The sequence below is a fragment of the Armigeres subalbatus genome, chromosome 3 (genome assembly GCF_024139115.2).
Source record: "Armigeres subalbatus isolate Guangzhou_Male chromosome 3, GZ_Asu_2, whole genome shotgun sequence".
In the NCBI taxonomy this organism is placed as follows: Eukaryota; Metazoa; Arthropoda; class Insecta; order Diptera; family Culicidae; genus Armigeres; species Armigeres subalbatus.
Genome location: NC_085141.1, coordinates 119346791 through 119364521, shown reverse-complemented (window position 1 = coordinate 119364521; position 17731 = coordinate 119346791). Strand labels below are relative to the sequence as shown.

Below are 17731 nucleotides of genomic sequence, written 5' to 3'. Positions count from 1 at the left end.
AGAGTTTTAGCGGATCCACAATTATTTTTTATGCTAGTATATCCAGAATGGACTATTTTAATACTACCGCAACATTAGGACATACCACAACGATAGGACGTTTTACCCTACATAAAAACAGCTTACTTATGAACTCTACAGTGTCTGAAGATTGGACAATTCTTTTCTATTCCATGGATGCAATTGTCAATACAATTTTAAATTGAAATAGAGGTTTTATTAGAATTTGCGTACACTTCTTCCTTGACTTGTTTTACTGTTATTTGTTTTTGTTTCCTTGTGTTAGTTTATAAATCAAAAATGTTTTCACTTGTTTGCTTCGTTTGTTTTCTTATTTTTTTATCTCTTCAAATTCATACCATATGTTCAATTAATATCATAGAAGGATAGCTATTCGAACTAACTGAGGGCAATTCTAAGAATTGTTTTCGTTTACTCACATTCGTCACAATCGCATGTTTTCACTGTTTTTTTTTAACTTTATGTTTGTGTGTGTTTGTAAATGTTAATATTTACTATAAGTATTAGAAAATCGTGTAAATTTAAGAAAAGTTCAAGGACTTAGGGAACGTAAGCATAACCGAGTGATAGGTCTCTTATAATGTAACTGTTCGTATTGTTTAATATAATTTTTCGATTAAAGGTGTACATATGAGTTCTAATGCGCCCTCTTTAAACTAAGTGTTTTCAACTAAGATACAGTTTAAGATCACATTGTGGTTTGAAAGTTAGATATAAAATTTGAATATATTTTGTCACTACTTTGTCGGTTGTATCACATGATGAACTGATAAATGACCTGGAAATCATCGACATCATACAGGGCCAGCAGAACAAACAGGACGAAAAGTAACTCCAATGACGTAAACAGGAGAAAACATCGACGTCATGCATTCGTGTCAGCACTACGCGGCTGACGTTGGGCACATTGTCCCTTCTCACACAAAGATCCTTTCATTAAATTATTTTTATTATTGTTGCTACTGCTAATCCTATTGATACCGCCGGACATGCTGATACCACCACCCCCTGTTCCACTACTACCCCCGCTGTATTCGTGATGATTGTGCAAAATACCGCCATTGTGGCCCGGTAGTGATTTGTATTTGTTGTTCGTATCGTACGTTGTCACATACGGATTCCCATTGTTGATGATTCCACCACCATTACCGTGATTATGGCCGTGGCCATTTCCGTTCATGGGATTGTAGTTCGGAAAGCTTTCGTAAATGTTGTAATGGTCGTGGTATCCATGTGCAGATCCATGACCCGTCAGTTGATTTCCGTCAATGAAATTTAACGACGAAAACAACAAGGGAAAGACGTAGAAGATGATGAACATCACAGCGTACACAACTAACTGCAGCACCACGCATGTCCAAATTAGATTAATCTGAAAATATGCGAACTGTTAGTTACTTGTCAATTTATTATCCATTTGATGAAGCCCTTACTTTGCTTTTTCTACTATGCTTCGTTACGTTGACGAACGGTACGAAGGTCAGCGTAAGCCCAATGCCGAAGATTAACCCGGCTATCAGTCCGGTGAAGTTTGCCTGCCAGGGCAACGTTCCGAACCCAAACAATATACATCCGATAACTAGTAATTTGATCATAGCTACGTGCGGTTTCTTCAAGCTCTTCCAGTGACACAGTATCAGCTGTATCATCAGTGACGATAGTACACCTGCTAACGATGGCAGGGGACCAACCTGAAACGAACGCATCATTCATTGTAGTGTTGTGCTTCCTGCGCACTTTAGAACGCAAAAGTACCTCAGCTTTATACGGCACAAATATTGCACTAGTTAGATTTCCCGCTATTCCGGAACCTATGTAAAGAATCGCCATCCGCAGTGGTCCAATGAGCCGCTCTAGATCCGACATCAGCAAATGCTGAAAGGCAACGGTGATTGCTAGATGTATGATGCCTGCGTGTAGACAAAGCGACGTAAAGAGGCGATAAAACTGATCTGGATATTCACTGGCGATGAACGGAAACATCCCGCAAACGTCATTCAAACAGGATACCTTTAGAAAGACAATCGTAATTATCCTAACTTGCTTAACAAGATGTACTCAGTTAAACAAACCTGTGAACAAAGCGACGCTTCCTCGTGAAAATATCCAGAGACGAAGTCGCAGTACTCTCTGGTAGTGATACGGCACTCCCCGTACACGCCGATGCAGCAAGGATGCCCGATCACTTCACACACCATGTGTTCGGCCGTGTGATCCTTGAAGCGGAATCGTTGCGACAGTTGATTATTCTTGCGGCAGATGGGCCACTTGGTGATGTCATCCGGCCATTCATGTGGAGCGATCGACGCTGGAGCATCACAGTATTTGGGATCGAGGCCGCACACGCTGCCGGAGATGCGACCTCCAGGGCCCGAGTCTCCCGGCGACCATTTTTTCCAGGTGGCAATTGTTTTCTGAAAAGATTCAAGATCCAAATTTTGGTTGAGCCATCCCTGGAACAACTTCAGGACAATCAAGTTTACCGTTGGCCATAGCCCACGCATTGAGCAGTCCGCTTGAGAACTTTGAACACAGCCGGAATCGTCGTTTCGGATGCAGCACGCCGTCTCCCTCTCATGTTTCCTAGTCTTTGCAATCACATCGGATATTCGTGAGTCTCGTCTCATACAAGTTCCATATTTTGCTCCCAAATGTACAATGTCTGTATTTTTCAATCCTATCCACACATTACGTGATTCTCGATGATGGACCTGCGGAAATTAGGAAAGATAATATTATATATTAATAGAACAATCAGCTTATAACAATCAGCTCACAGCCGACCTCTCAACTTCACAGTTATTGAGGGCTTTCGATGCATGAATTTGCATATTGAATGTTGGCAATCACAATGATATTCTTATGCCTAAAAAAATGGTAAAATCCGAATCCTATCCGGAAATCAAACCCGCCACTCGAGTTTGTAATACGTGCCTTTACCGTTTGATACAACTGAGATCAATAGTGTGGATTATGTATAAGCCAAATATTTTTGAGTTAGTCGCACAACTTCGTTCATCATTCATCAGTTTTTATAATTCAATCAAAGGTAATTGCCTATTTCCGGGGATTAAACCACCCGACTTGGACGTTAATTTACAATGTTATGAAAACTCATATGTGAATATGTACGTTATGTGGAAGATATTGATTTGGAAAATGCATTGGAGGTAACCACTTTCCCTTCGATGGGACTCGAACCCATGACCCTACAGTATGCTAGACTGGTGCTTTAACCAACTAAGCTACGAAGGACCTCCGTCGGCCTTCGCAACCTAGCGGCTACTGAACGAGCTCGAGATTCCCAAATTGGACGCATAGTCAAATCACTCGCAATGCATTTCTCAAGCCAAGGGAAAGGAAAGGACTCCTATCTCTAACTCCCTATTGTACTAGCTTAGATAGGAAACACCTGAGAGAAGATCGGGTTATAAGGAAGAGGAATTTACTGCTCTCGGATGGTGATCGAGCCTCCTGTTCTCTAAGTTTGAGCGGCACACAACTAAGCTCCCCCTAAGTTAGGGGTGGCTGATCATCGTTCGAGTGCCAGCGGAAGACTCTACGCAAAACTGTACACAATATGCCCCTTCCACACGATGTTGGTAGTGCAACACTGGTAAGGTCTGCTGGAGTTTCTTCAGTTACCAAGAAAGGAAAAAGTAACGGATGCCGATGGATACATATTGAAGCTCGGAATCCTGGGACTGAGTAAAGTCCGTTGGCCAACATATGGAGAACACAAACTACCCTCGGGGCAGGTATTGTTATATTCCGCTATTCAAGGGAACAACGCCCCCGGCACCGAGGAGGAAACCAAACTAAGCGCCCAAGCACAGTCGGCGCTCATCAATTGAGAACCAATTAAGGAGAGAATAATCATTGCATAACGATATGATGATTGGAGAATCTCTTTTCCACCACCGACTAGTGCACAAAATCACGTGGGTTTCTCGTGACATGCGAACTGAAAAACATATCGATTACATTAGCTGAAAATGGAGACGGAGTTTTCTTGAGGTCCGCAATAAAGGCAGCGTTGATATCGCGTTGGCTCCATAAGAAACTGCAGTCAAAAAATATTCACACACACATCGGCTTTTGGAGGACACTCGGAGCATGAGACGGAATCAGTGAGCGTGGTGGAGCTGGGTCGTTTTTTGAACCACCCTATTAATATTCTTTGTTTTTATAAATACGACACCAATACTACTACAATATATGACAGTTTTCTTTGTTCCAATACTTTAAAAGCTTTGTTTTGGTACTCAACCCACCTTCACCTTAAATGTGTCATGTACAAAACACTCATAAGACCGGTAGTTATCTACGGACATGAAACTTGGACCATGCTCGAGGAGGACTTGCAAACACTCAGAGTACCGTTTTGGCTCAAATCCGGAACATGCACACTTGGTGAAGCTCCATTAATTACGTAACGCAAAAATCGGTCATTGTCACACTTTTTGTAAATCATAATTTGTTTTTGTATGGATTGTCACACTTCGGGCGACCTCCCCCCCCACCCTCTGAGCGTTGCATCCATAATTCTCGTCTAATTCTCTCCATATGATCTTGAATTCATTTGTAAATTTGATCCTCAGATCTGAAAACCGTTGGGATTTTTAGTTTTAGGGTGCCAAAACGCCAGTGTTTGAAATATGAGTCATGGTTTTCCGTACTGAGGATCAAGATTACAAATGAATTCAAGATCCTATGAAGAGAATTACACGAATAAAGCCAAAATAGCCATTTAAAAGCGAATGTTCGGAATATGAGTCATGTTCGTAATTTGAGTCAAAATGGTATTCGAGAGACGGGTGCTTAGGACCATCTTTGGCGGTGTGCAAGAAGACGGCGGCGACGACGAAATCTCCCAGCTCTATGGTGAACGTAGCATCCAGAAAGATAGTTAAAGCCGGAAGGGTACGATGGGCAGGACATGTTGCAAGAATGTTGGACAGCAATCCAGCAAAGATGATGTTCGCTTCCTACCCGGCAGGTACAAGATGGCGTATTTTTATTATTTCTTTATACGTTTGTTGTATAAGTACAGTAAAAATTGTGAACAAACCCGTTTGTAAAACTGAGTACTTTATGTAAAGAAACCTGTAATCAAACAACTTTTTTTCCTACACGACCTCCTGATCCGCAGTTCGTTTTTGCGAAGCCTGTTCTTTATGCACGATCGAAACGCCTTATACATGGTCTGTGCTATTATTACTCATTAGATCTTTCGGGATGGAGATGAGAACAAGATGAGGCTCGTCCTCAAAGGGTCGCAGGGCAGGTTTAATATTCAAAACCGAATTTAATGTTCTTTCCGTCATCGACGCCGTATCATCGCTCAATATTCTTCCTAACGTATAGAAACCTTGATCGACATCGATGATGCGAAATGATGCAACTTAAGCTCAGGGTTTCTACTTTTCATTTCGATTTTTTTTAATTTTAAAATTGCTGGAGAGATATTCGATCCGCCATTGGTAGCACCGCAGCCGCTGCATTTGGCACGGTGCCCCTGGATCAGAAAAACGAATGGAATGACGGCGAATGTTTATTGTTTATTGTTTGCTTTTTAATTCATCTGACAGAACATTGTCTTAATCAATAAAATCTTATTAACTAATTCACATATCCTAATAATAATCCACCGGATGAAAGCTACCAATGGAAGATTGAAGTCGAAGTCAGCGTACACCGTGTTGAAGGATGCAGCCATTGCACGAATCGGTACGATCACGTACGATCGACTTGTCTATTGCGGGTTTCAAGAGAGAGAAAATTCCGTGGTCTTATTATCCGTTCTGGTGCGTAAATATTGAACTAGCGCAGAATTTCTGGAAAGTCTATGAATCCGGTCAATAATTTTGCAGTAAAAGTTATTTGTGCGATTCGACGTCGGTTTTCCAGAGTGTTAATTCCTATCAGTCTGCAGCGATTCACGTATGGGGGTATATTCACCGGATCGCGCCAAGGTAAGTGTCGCAGAATTTCTTCTGTACCTACGGACTCAATTCTGTCGATCCAGTATGCCTGATAGGGACACAAGACGATGCAACAATACTCTAGTTGAGATCGTGCAAGCGAACAGTAGAGCGATCTTAAACAAAATGGGTCTCGAAAGTCATTCGCAATTTTGAAGATGAAACCGAGCGTACGGTTGGCCTTATTCAGGGCTGGTAGCGATGAATGCCATTCAAAATAGTGACTTAGTGACCAAAGATGACTAAAAAAGTAACCAAATAGTGACTTTCAGTTGCAGGAAAAGTGACCAAATAGTGACTTTTAAATGAAGTTTATAGCCAGATAGCGAGCTACAAGTTGCATTAGCTTTGCTACGGTGTACTTCGTAGACTATAAACTATGTTGTGATACTCATGTTTATCCTTAATCCTTATCTAGAATGTTATATTATAGGCTACGCCTATTTTCACAGTAACCATGAAAAGGATGGAACTTAGCGACAGGCCACTCAGGCGACTTAGCAACACCCTCACCACGAAGTTGGATATTGGGGAAAGTATTTGTTGGTTCAGCCAGAAGCTAGCAATTTAACCATGATAAATCATATTTAGTCAAACTACAAAAATGTATATACCCGGCGTCACAGGTAATGAGTTACAAGTTTATAATTTAAGCAACGATTTGAAGCAAGTTCTACAGCATTGTGGTAATAATGTTTAATATGAGCTTAAAGTTTTCCGTGAAACTGTAAAACAACGGTAAAGAATGATCTAATAGGGTCGTACACATATTACGTAAGCAATTTTTCTGGATTTTTCGATCCCCCCACCCCGCATGTAAGATTTTTTTCATACAAATGATTTTTTATTTATATGGTGCGTAAGAAAACGACAGACTCCAATCCCTCCATACTTCTTCTTCTTCTTATTGGCATTACATCCCCACACGGGGACAGAGCCGCCTCGTAGCTTAGTGTTCATTAAGCACTTCCACAGTTATTAACTGCGAGGTTTCTAAGCCAAGTTACCATTTCTGCATTCGTATATTATGGCAGGGAATCAATTTTTCTTCAATGCGCAAGCGAAACAAGCGACAAAAGAGAACCAACGACAAAGCTTTGTTTTTGTCGGAGATAATAATGACAAAGATCCGAAATATTTTGTCAGCAACAAAAAAGAAGACAATTTTGTTGCTAACTTTTCATCCCGTTATTTTGCATTATCTCTACTGCTAATTTCGTTTTTTTGCTATAACAGTTTCTGCTTTTATGGAAATATTCGAGAATCTAACTATGATTACGTGGGCCCTCCTTAACCGTGCGGTAAGACGCGCGACTACAAAGCAAGACCATGCTGAGGGTGGCTGGGTTCGATTCCCGGTGCCGGTCTAGGCAATTTTCGGTTTGGAAATTGTCTCGACTTCCCTGGGCATGAAAGTATCATCGTGTTAGCCTCATGATATACGAATGCAAAAATGGTAACCTGGCTTAGAAACATCGCGGTTAATAACTGTAGAAGTGCTTAATGAACACTAAGCTGCGAGGCGGCTCTGTCCCCGTGTGGGGATGTAATGCCAATAAGAAGAAGAAGAAGAACTATGATTACAAAATTAGCATCGTATTCTCGGAAATATCAGAACATGCAAGGCAAATGATTCTTGTCATATTGTGTTTGGGTTCTGATAAAGGCTTGTTGCAAGGTGCGTTTAAAAAACGAGCAATGGGTAATGTTTTAAACATATCCGCGAGTAGACGTAGGACTTATATAAACGTAATGTATTTACATTCAACTTTTGAATTTGTGGGGTTTGATAATTGGTATTGATTTTGGAAACAACAAGCTGTGAAGAATTGTTAGCAATTTGTGTATTTAAAACTTCAGGAAATAAAACTAATAAATAAAAACATAATCAGATATCAGAATAGCCGTGAATTCCGAGCGGTGCGATGGGCGTTCGCATCAATCGCAACCGACACCACTGCATCCGACCATAATGAAGCATAGAATGACAAAAAAATATGTCCACTTCTTTCATGCATATTCTCCTGCTGGCGACTGCAGGCTGTGTACGTAAACACAGCGAACGAACGAGAAAAAATAATACTGGCAGACCCACCGACCGGCAGGGCAGCTCTCCCGCTGGCGACTGTACGCAAACACTGCGAACGAACGAAAAAAAAATGCACGAGCAAAAAGAACGTCAGTACGCGCTGCTGTCACAAACCGAAATGACTCACACACGGCAGGCACTGCTTCTTTTATACACAAAGAAAATATTGCGGTGGACCTGAAGGCCCGTAGGATACTGCATTCTGATGTCCGTGTTAGGAATGCACGGGATTGGTTATATATGAAATTGTTATTGGCTTTGACAAGAATTGAACATTTCAATAGCTAATCGTTAATAATCTAAAGTTTCAATGAAATTGACAAATTGCTGGAGAGTGTCCGAGTCGATTGATATATAAATCTTCAAAATCCACCGAAAGATAAACACGCTAGTAACGTTCAAAATCTTCCCTTCCAGCGTAACGCTCTCGATTTCCAAAAATCTAAATGACACCCAGTATATTAAAGAAAGACGTAAGTCCTACGTCAAAAATACGATTTTTCCAGCAACAGGTAGATTTTTCCAATACCAAGAGTTAAAAGTAGGTGAAGAAGTTGACAATGTACTACGCGTGTCCATGTACGGTCCATACCAGAATGCTGATTTGCCGAAGCGAATCTGCCAGCTAAAAGGTGTTTTGCTTCATGAGTTTGAAAAAATGGCAGATTCGGCACTTCCAATTTTGACCCAAACCGTACGATCAGTGAAATATGTTTCAAACCAGGAAACCATGTCGTGACAAATTCCGAGCTTTGCGAGTCTGCTGAGCAAGATACCATGATCAAATCTATCGAACGCCGCCTTGAGGTCAGTATAGATTGCATCCACTTGTCTGCTAGAATCGATATTGCGGAGACAGAGCGACACAAACTCAATAATGTGAGCAGTTAGTGGAGGAGAAGAATGCAGCATGGGCGAGATTGCTGCAACACCGCACGAGGGCGAACGAGGCACGATACAAACGGGTGCGAAAAAGACAAAACTCGATTTTTCTAAGGAAAAAGCCTTAGCAGGAAGATGGAGACAGTGAAAAACCGGAGCAACTATACCGTGCTAATAATGCACGAAAGTTCTATGAGAAGTTAAACCGTTCACGTAAGGGCCACGTGCTGCAGCCTGACATGTGAAAGACATAAACGGAAATCTTCTTACGGACGAGCGTGAGGTGATCCAAAGGTGGCGGCAGCACTACGAAGAACACCTGAATGGTGATCTGGCAGGAAACGAGGGCGGTATGGTGACGAATCTGGGCCGATTGGCCGACTGAAAAACAACAAAGCCTCTGGGGTTCACCAACTACCATGAGTTGCCCACACATCATCTATTCATCGACTTCAAAGCCGCATATGATACAATTAATCGGAACCAGCTATGGCAGCTAATGCACGTACACGGATTTCCGGATAAACTGATAGTGTTGATCAAGGCGACGATGGATCGGGTGATGTGCGTAGTTCGCCAACGCGTGATTGAGTGGCAGCCAATCAACGCAGGGATGTGCAAGCTGAGGATAAAAGGCCGATTCTTCAACTATAGCATCATCAACGTGCACAGCCCACACGAAAGGAAAACCCGACGACGAGAAAGAAGCGTTCTATGCACAGCTGAAGATGCCCACTGCGGGACGTCAAAATCGTCATCGGTGATATGAACGCACAGGTAGGAAGGGAGGAAATGTATAGACCGGTCATCGGACCGGATAGTCTGCATACCGTTTCGAACGACAACGGCCAACGAGCTTTGCAGCCTCTGGCGGAATGGTATTCCCAAGCACTCCCAAGCAACCAAAAGTTCGGATTAGACTTCAGTATTGAACTCAGAAGTTCACATTTAGTTCGAATATAGCTCCATTGTTCATAAACCGAACTTAAATCTCAATTAATACTATTAAGGCTCAAGACTCCGTAACTCTGTTTTGAAAATTAATGACGTTATTGCTTGTTAGTATTGGTGAGGCAACTTGTACGAAAAAGTGACGAAAATTTGAGGTGGGTGGAAATGGGGTGGTAAATGCTAGAGGCCTGTATAAGAGAAACGCGGATAGAAAATATGACTCTGCCAACACTGCATTCAATCTTCTTCATCAAAGAACAACACATGAAAAGGAAGAAATGGTTTATGTGGATAAAATCTCACAATCCGCTATTTTGTGTGTCCACATCACATAACAATAGAATCCAATAAACAATGTAATTTCATTTCATAATCTATAAATGACTTGCATATATTATTGCAAACTAATGAAAAATACATTCAATTTTGTTTATTTAAAAATGGCATAAAATCGAATTTGGCCGTTTTCAGTATTTGAGCCAACATTTTGGCTGCTTGACAGGTCTCCTGCTCGATTGGCTGCTGTTTTTTGACGGTTCGATTGGCGGCACATACCTATCCGCGTTTCTCTTATTCAGGCCTCTAGTTTGAACTACACTGTTCATGGTTTGAACTAAATTCGTACCATGGTTTGAACTACTGGTAGCAGCTCCTAAATATAATACTAATTACATGCATGGAACGCTTAGAAAACCTATAGAAAAGCAAATTTGTTTTAGTATTCATCTTCTCGCATTAGATTAGTAACTCGAAACATGTGAAAATCGTCTAAATTATCGATACAAAAATTACGATTTTTTTTTCATTTTGGAAATGTAAACAAAATGCTCCAGCTAGACGCATGCAGCGCTCCTAGCGGACAGCAGTAGAACATGACTGCATTTACAAGTTCAAACCACGATACATTTTAGTTCAAACCATGATCAGATTTTACCTTGTAATAATGTTGCTGTTTCAACTATTTACTGTTTCTCAATTGTACGATGATGTCAATCGATTACAGATAAAAATGGCTTTCTTTTGATATATTGATATCACTCCTGTGTCATGAAATGCGTCCTTTATGAGCTTTTTAAAATTGTGCCACTGGTGGGGGATTTTAGCGCAAATTCAGGACGTTTTTAAATCGCTCAATTTTTCTACTTAAACAATATGCACGAAAGTTTAAATGAACTCCATCACTTCCAGTATACCTAAATATGTCATTCATATTGTTTAAGGCTCATTTCCTGCCAATAAGATGGTAATTTCGACTGAATTCAAAATGGTTCAAACCATGATACGGTTTTCACTAGTTCAAACCATAAATGAATACCCTAATACCTTGTAGGAACTTTAGCATAGGCACACTGCTACAAAAACAAAACAAAGTCAAACTGCTCAAAGCCGTCTCTCAGGTCCACATGAACTATTTATAAACTTTGAAGTTCACAATCAAGCTCCATACAAACTTTTTGTGAACTTTCAAATTCAGAATCAGTTCGGTATGAACTTTTTGTGACATAAAGTTCACATTTAGTACCACCTTGTCCCAACTCCCAACTTTCTAGTTCACATTTTATCCTAATTGACTTTGACACAAGTGTCATATATGAAATCAACTCATGAAGTAAAATTATTTACTTATTATTTACACTTTACATGTCGGTCGTATGGAGTAATGCTATGCATCCCGGATTATAAGAGGAGGACTGGAGTTCAATACTTGTGGTAGGTGCATCGTCACGTGGAGTCTCGCATCCTAAATAAGAACAGCTTCTACGTTCTAGCGAACAATCATTGAAAAATAATTTAAAATAGTTCTTCCAGTACATCGCCTTGTAATTTTTATTTTATTTTGAAAAGTACACTTTAAATTCATTGTCTAGCTGAATCCAGCTTTTTACGCTAGCCATAAATCAACTATGGTAATTTGGTTTTGACACTAGCTGTGTACAATACTTATAGCACAACTATTGTTGCCTAGGTTTCCTTCTGAACAGTTTACGAGGAAAAAATTGTCTTCTTGTTGATTTAGAATCCCATCCCAATTTCCCAGATCCTTAAAAGCCGTCCTGAATTTATTAATTTTTTAGGCATGTATCTAATTGTTTTTTGTTTCAGATAGACCATTTCTGGAATATTGCCTGGCTGGGTATATAACTCGTAAGATCAAAGATTTGAGATCTCGCTGACATCTCAAGATGAGGATTAATTGCTGTGTAAATTGTTTCACGAATTCGTTCTATTGCCTTTGGAAGAAGTCACTTTCGGGTGGTTCATACATACGGTTTTGTTGAGGTTGGTAGCGGAGCGAAGGTAACTTACGGATCAAAAAGCCCATCCTATTACGAATGCAAACACATAGTGGACAAAGCTACCGACTGCGTCGTAGATGACGGCGCATTCCAGCAATATTTTCATCCGGATAGATATTCCTTCGTGAAGTTCCAGTTCATACCTTTCTAAGCTTAGTAAATATGTACTGAACAGATTAAGGATTATTAATATTGAATAGATATGATCTGTGGCGTACCAATTTTCAACCAGCTTCTTCTTTCTACTTTATCCAGAGCTTATATACTTTCTATACTGCCGCTAACCGCAAGTCGAGCACATCTGTATATGGGCCTCCATATACAGATGTGCTCGACTTGCGGTGAGCGGCAGTATATATATTGAATAGTCACCGTAACTACACTAAGTAACATTCAAGCTCAAAGTTAATATTGATACTCTGCCGTTCTACGCATAATTGTCCCATGTTACCTTTGATGAAAAAAAAACAAACTCAAGTCAATTTGTCCCACTGATTTCAGAATCGATTGGATCTTAAAATTTAACAAATATTTTTGGGATATTATAACCATAGGCAACACTTTTCCAGGACATAAACCGAATCACTATTTATTTAACCGGTTTTTAGTCTCTATTATCATCAAACAACAACTTATTTTTTTCAGTGGGACAAATTGACTCGAGTTTGAGATTTTTCATCAAAGGTAACATGGGACAATTATGCGTAGAACGGCAGTACTGGTCAAGTCCAATCTACTTGGAACTAATTTCTTCACTTCTGCACCCTTAAGCGGTGATCATTTATAGGAGGTAGAATGACGTTATGCATCAGAGATTAGAGCTCGTAAGGAAAACAACAGAAAGGGGCAGGAATCACTCAGAACGTGCATGTATTTAGCGCGTGCAAAAATTCAGTCGTCAAAAAATCGATACTTTTGGAGCGAGCAGGTTGTGCGGAACCAAATTATCGGAACACGAAGTGTATTTGATATTTGTCGAATGGCTGTGAAAGTAGCCTTCTCCATCCGGATTTCGATCCTAGTACTATGAACTCTTGCTTGCATTTTAGTACTATAACCGCTTCTCTCTCCCACGGTAAATCCACATTTAAAACTGTATAACTTGAACTTTATCAATTTCGCCATGCCCTGGATAACCTGGCTTCGATTGAAATCCATCTAAAAGAAAAATAGTTAGAATTGGTAATAATTGGGTTTCAAAATAAAGCCAATCATTTTGACGTTTTATTTGTTCAGCAAATATACAAAGGTTACTAGGATGGCAAATACTATAAAATCCGTACACAGCATGTGTCAAACTGCATTACCATAGTTGACCCGTAGCTATAATAAAAAGCTGAATAGCATGCTATACAGGACTCTCACCGAACTTTTCGGGAACTTTAATGTCCACTTTAGAAACTTGAAAATACCTTAATGTGTTCTTGATAGTTCGGTTAACTACTTAAAAAGTGAGCTGAATAGAATTCTGTTCAGGATCCCTCTTGGAGCTGATTAAGCCAGAAATGTACTGTTATCCGAACTTTTGGTTGCTTGGGCTTTCTTCCCCTGCAAGAATATCCACAAGGCCACATGGAAATCACCTAATCAAGTAACGGAAAACCAAATCGACAACGTTCTAATCGACGGTAAATTCTTCTCCGTCATCACGAACGTACGCACTTACCGCAGTGCGAATATTGAATCCGACCACTACCTCGTTGCAGTATGTCTGTGCTCAAAACTCTCGACGGTGTACAACACGCGCTGGAGTCGTCCGCCTCGGCTAAACATTAGGTGGCTGCAAGACGGTAGACTAGCCCTAGCCCAAGACTACGCACAGCAGCTGGAAGTGGCACTACCAACGGAAGAGCAGCTAGGCACAGCGTTTCTTGAAGATGGCTGGAGAGATATTCGATCTGCCATTGGAAGCACCGCAACCCCTGCACTAGGCACGGTGCTTCCGGATCAGAGGTACGAATTGTATGACGGCAAAGGTGTATAGTTAGGAGAGGAGAAAAACGCAGCATGGGCGAGATTGCTGCAACACCGCACGAAAGCGGACGAGGCACGATACAAACGGGCGTGGAACAAAGAAAACTCGGAGGAAAAAGCGCCAGCAGGAAGATCGATACCGTGAAGAGACGGAGGAACTGTACCGCGCTAATAACGCACGGAAGTTCTATGAGAAGTAAAACCGTTCACGTAAGGGCCACGGGCCACAGTCCGATATGTGTAAGGACATAAACGGGAACCTTCTTACAAACGAGCGTGAGGTGTTCCAAAGGTGACGGCAGCGCTATGAAGAGCACCTGAATGGCGATGTGGCAAACAACGGTGGCGGTATGGTAATGAATCTACGAACACGCGCGCAGAACATGCGACTTTCGGCTCCGAATCTCCAGGAAATCCAGGAGGAGATCGGCCGGCTGAAAAACAACAAAGCCCCTGGAATTGACCAACTACCAGGAGAGCTGTTTAAACATTGTGGTCACTGGGTAATTACGCGAAACGCGCAGAGGGTTACGGGAAGGCGATGGGTTTTCGTGTCTCCTATTCAACATCGCTTTGGAGGGAGTAATAGGAAGGGCAGGGATTGACACGAGTAATACGATTTTTACGAAGTCCACCCAGTTATTTGGTTTCGACATTGATATCATGGCACGTAACTTTGAGAAGATGGAGGAAGCCTACATCAGACTGAAAAGCGAAGCCTAACGGATTGGACTAGTCATCAACACGTCGAAGACGAAGTACATGATAGGAAGAGGCTCAAGAGAGGTCAATGTAAGCCACCCACCAAGAGTATCTATCGGTGGTGACGAAATCGAGGTGGTCAAAGAATTCGTGTACTTGGGTTCACTGGTGACCGCCGATAACGATACCAGCAGAGGAATTCAGAGACGCATCATGGCAGGAAATCGTACGTACTTTGGACTCCGCAAAACGCTCTGATCGAATAGAGTTCGCCGCCGTACCAGACTATCTACAAAACGCTAATATACCGGTAGTTCTTTACGGATACGAGACCTGGACGATGCTCGTGGAGGACCAACGCGCACTGGGAGTTTTCGGAAGGAAAGTGGTGCGTACCATCTATGGTGCGGTGCAGATGACGGACGGTACGTGGAGGAGGCGAATGAACCACGAGTTGCATCGGCTGTTGGGAGAACCATTCATCGTTCTCACCGCGAAAATCGGAAGACTGCGATGGGCCGGGCATGTAGTCAGAATGTCGGACAATAATCCGGTGAAAATGGTTCTCGACAACGATTTGATGGGAACAAGAAGGCGAGGTGCACAGCGGGCATGTGGATCTATCAGGTGGAGGACGATTTGCGGACCCTCCGCAGACTGCGTGGTTGGCGAAGTGCAGCCATGGACCGAGCTGAATGGAGAAGACTTATATGTATAGCACATGCCACTCTGACATTAGTCTAGTAATAAATAAATAAATTATCTTCTTCGGCAGCTTTATTTGTAGTACAATGACTTTGAAAACAAAAGTGTTGCAAGTGTTGAGGTAAGTATAACTTTGAAATGAAACATAGATGTTCTTCAACACGAACACTGAACGCTACTTAATAGAACAAAATTCAAATCATTCAATTTGTTTTTAATTTACAGATATCTTTGAACGACAATGGCGGGGTTGGGTAAAGAAGGTCCATTAATTTTGAAAGTTTTTATCGGCTTGTGTCCCTATAAACGTGACTTTATCAACAAACAATTCAAGCTGTATAAGCTAGTTTATTATCCGAAGAAGGCGATTTTTAGCGCTTTATCTGTTTCCAATGTTTGTTGGGTTGTATAGCAGAATCTAAGGAGAAGTCAGTTATGAAGTTTGATCATAGAACATCAATAAAAACTGCGTAGCAAAGCAAATTTTCCTGGGATTCCGTTAAAAAATACGAAATATCTTTGAAAAATACAGGAATATTTTCAAAGAAGGAATTTCAGGCATTCCTGGAGACTTATCAACCGTTACTCTTATAGGACTCTATCTTTAGGGATTCCTGTAGAAGTTCTTTCATAAATTCCTTTAGGAGATTTTTTCTCGAGTAAACGAGTTGCAAAATAGAGTAATCTAAACTAACAAATCTTCAGTTTATAATAAACAATTAGTTCACAATCGCTAGTTGTGGAAAAAAAACATGCGTTGCCGTTGATCATCTGAGTTTTTGGGGACGTTATGAGAGCTCACAAAAGTAATTATTTTAATATAGGTATACGTTCTGAATTCTCACAAACAGGTTCCGACAAAATTTCTTAAATCTAAGGAAATTGATAGATGAACCACTTGTAATTACCAATGTGAATTTGAATTTGAAAATGTGGAACCTAAGTCCACAAAGTGCAACGTTCTATAATGAGCCCTATTTTTATATACGTTTACGCGCTAATCAGAAACAACCCAGTGGCCGGGTCATTTGTACCCGGATTTTTTAGATGTTAGCAGTTGTCAAAATCTGGGTATGTCAACAAAATGTATATGAGTCAGCCGAACCCGAAATCTGGGTAAACAAGGACTTAAAAATTTTCGGATATATCAACATGGCGTCGACCAGCGTCAAGGTCGCATGTTGGAATTAATGTTGGGGTTTATAGCGGAATGCAGCAAGAAACAGGTAAGAATAGTTGAATTTATCATGGCGGAGCATTGTCGGCACAGCCGACAAATGTTTTGCGTTAGGGAAATTGTTTTATTTACATTTTTTACACAATAATGAATTGCACGCTAACCTGAACCTATTCATAATTATGACAAAGTGACTCAGATTCAGCAAAACCGTGGTTACTCTAGTTTGGGTTCAGGTACTTTAACTCAAATCTGGGTAGCAGTACAAGCGAAAGAATCTGGGTAACCGGTTCTTCTGGAAGTTCCTCAAAAAGTTCATCGGAAGTTCTTTTAGAAATTCCTCCGGAAGTTCCTCTAAAAAAATCTTCTAAAAGTTCCTCCAGGAATTCTTCCAAAAATGCCTTTGGGAGTTCCTCCGAGAATTCCATCAGAAGTTTCTCAATGAATTTTATCAGAAGCTCCTCCAGGAATTCCATCAGAAGGTCAAGTCTCTCTAGGAATTCCTCCGAAATTGTCTCCGTCGGTAGTTCTTCCGAAAATTCATTCTGAAGTTCCCCCAGGAATTCGTAGAGGAATTTCTCCGGAAGTTCTTCCAAGAATTTCATTGAAAAAACCCCATCAGGAATTTCATAGACAGATTTTCCAGGAATTCCATCACAAGTGCCTCCAGGAATTCGTTCTGAAGTTCCTCCCGGAATTCGTTCGGAAGTTCCTCCAGGAATTTCATAGAAATCCTCGAATTTTTTTTTCAGGAATTCCTCCGGAAGTTGCACCAGAAATTCCATCGGAAGTTCCTTCAAAAACTCCATCAGAATTTCCACCAGAAATTCCATCGGAAGTTTCACCAGGAATTCTTTGGAAGTTCCTCCAAAAAATCCTTCTAAAGTTCCTTCAGGAATTCCTTCTGAAGTTCCTCCAGGAATTCCATCACAAGTTCCTCCAGAGATTT

At 41.0% G+C, this 17731-nt stretch overlaps 1 protein-coding gene across 2 annotated transcripts in view; it reads right to left on the bottom strand.

Annotated features, from left to right (window-relative positions):
* Positions 1 to 201: 201 nt before the first annotated feature.
* LOC134228002 (inactive rhomboid protein 1-like) overlaps positions 202 to 17731 on the bottom strand; it is a 53232-nt gene continuing 35702 nt past the window's right edge. Inside the window, exons 3-7 of one of the 2 annotated variants that reach the window (XM_062709757.1) lie at positions 2505 to 2732; positions 2094 to 2435; positions 1777 to 2031; positions 1455 to 1712; positions 202 to 1393 (exon numbers count right to left, since the gene is read on the bottom strand). In XM_062709757.1, coding sequence (XP_062565741.1) covers positions 887 to 1393; positions 1455 to 1712; positions 1777 to 2031; positions 2094 to 2435; positions 2505 to 2732 — 1590 coding nt within the window. In that variant the 3' untranslated portion in view covers positions 202 to 886. Of the gene's footprint in view, positions 1394 to 1454; positions 1713 to 1776; positions 2032 to 2093; positions 2733 to 17731 lie in introns of both variants that reach the window. The other variant, XM_062709756.1, reaches the window with a different exon arrangement.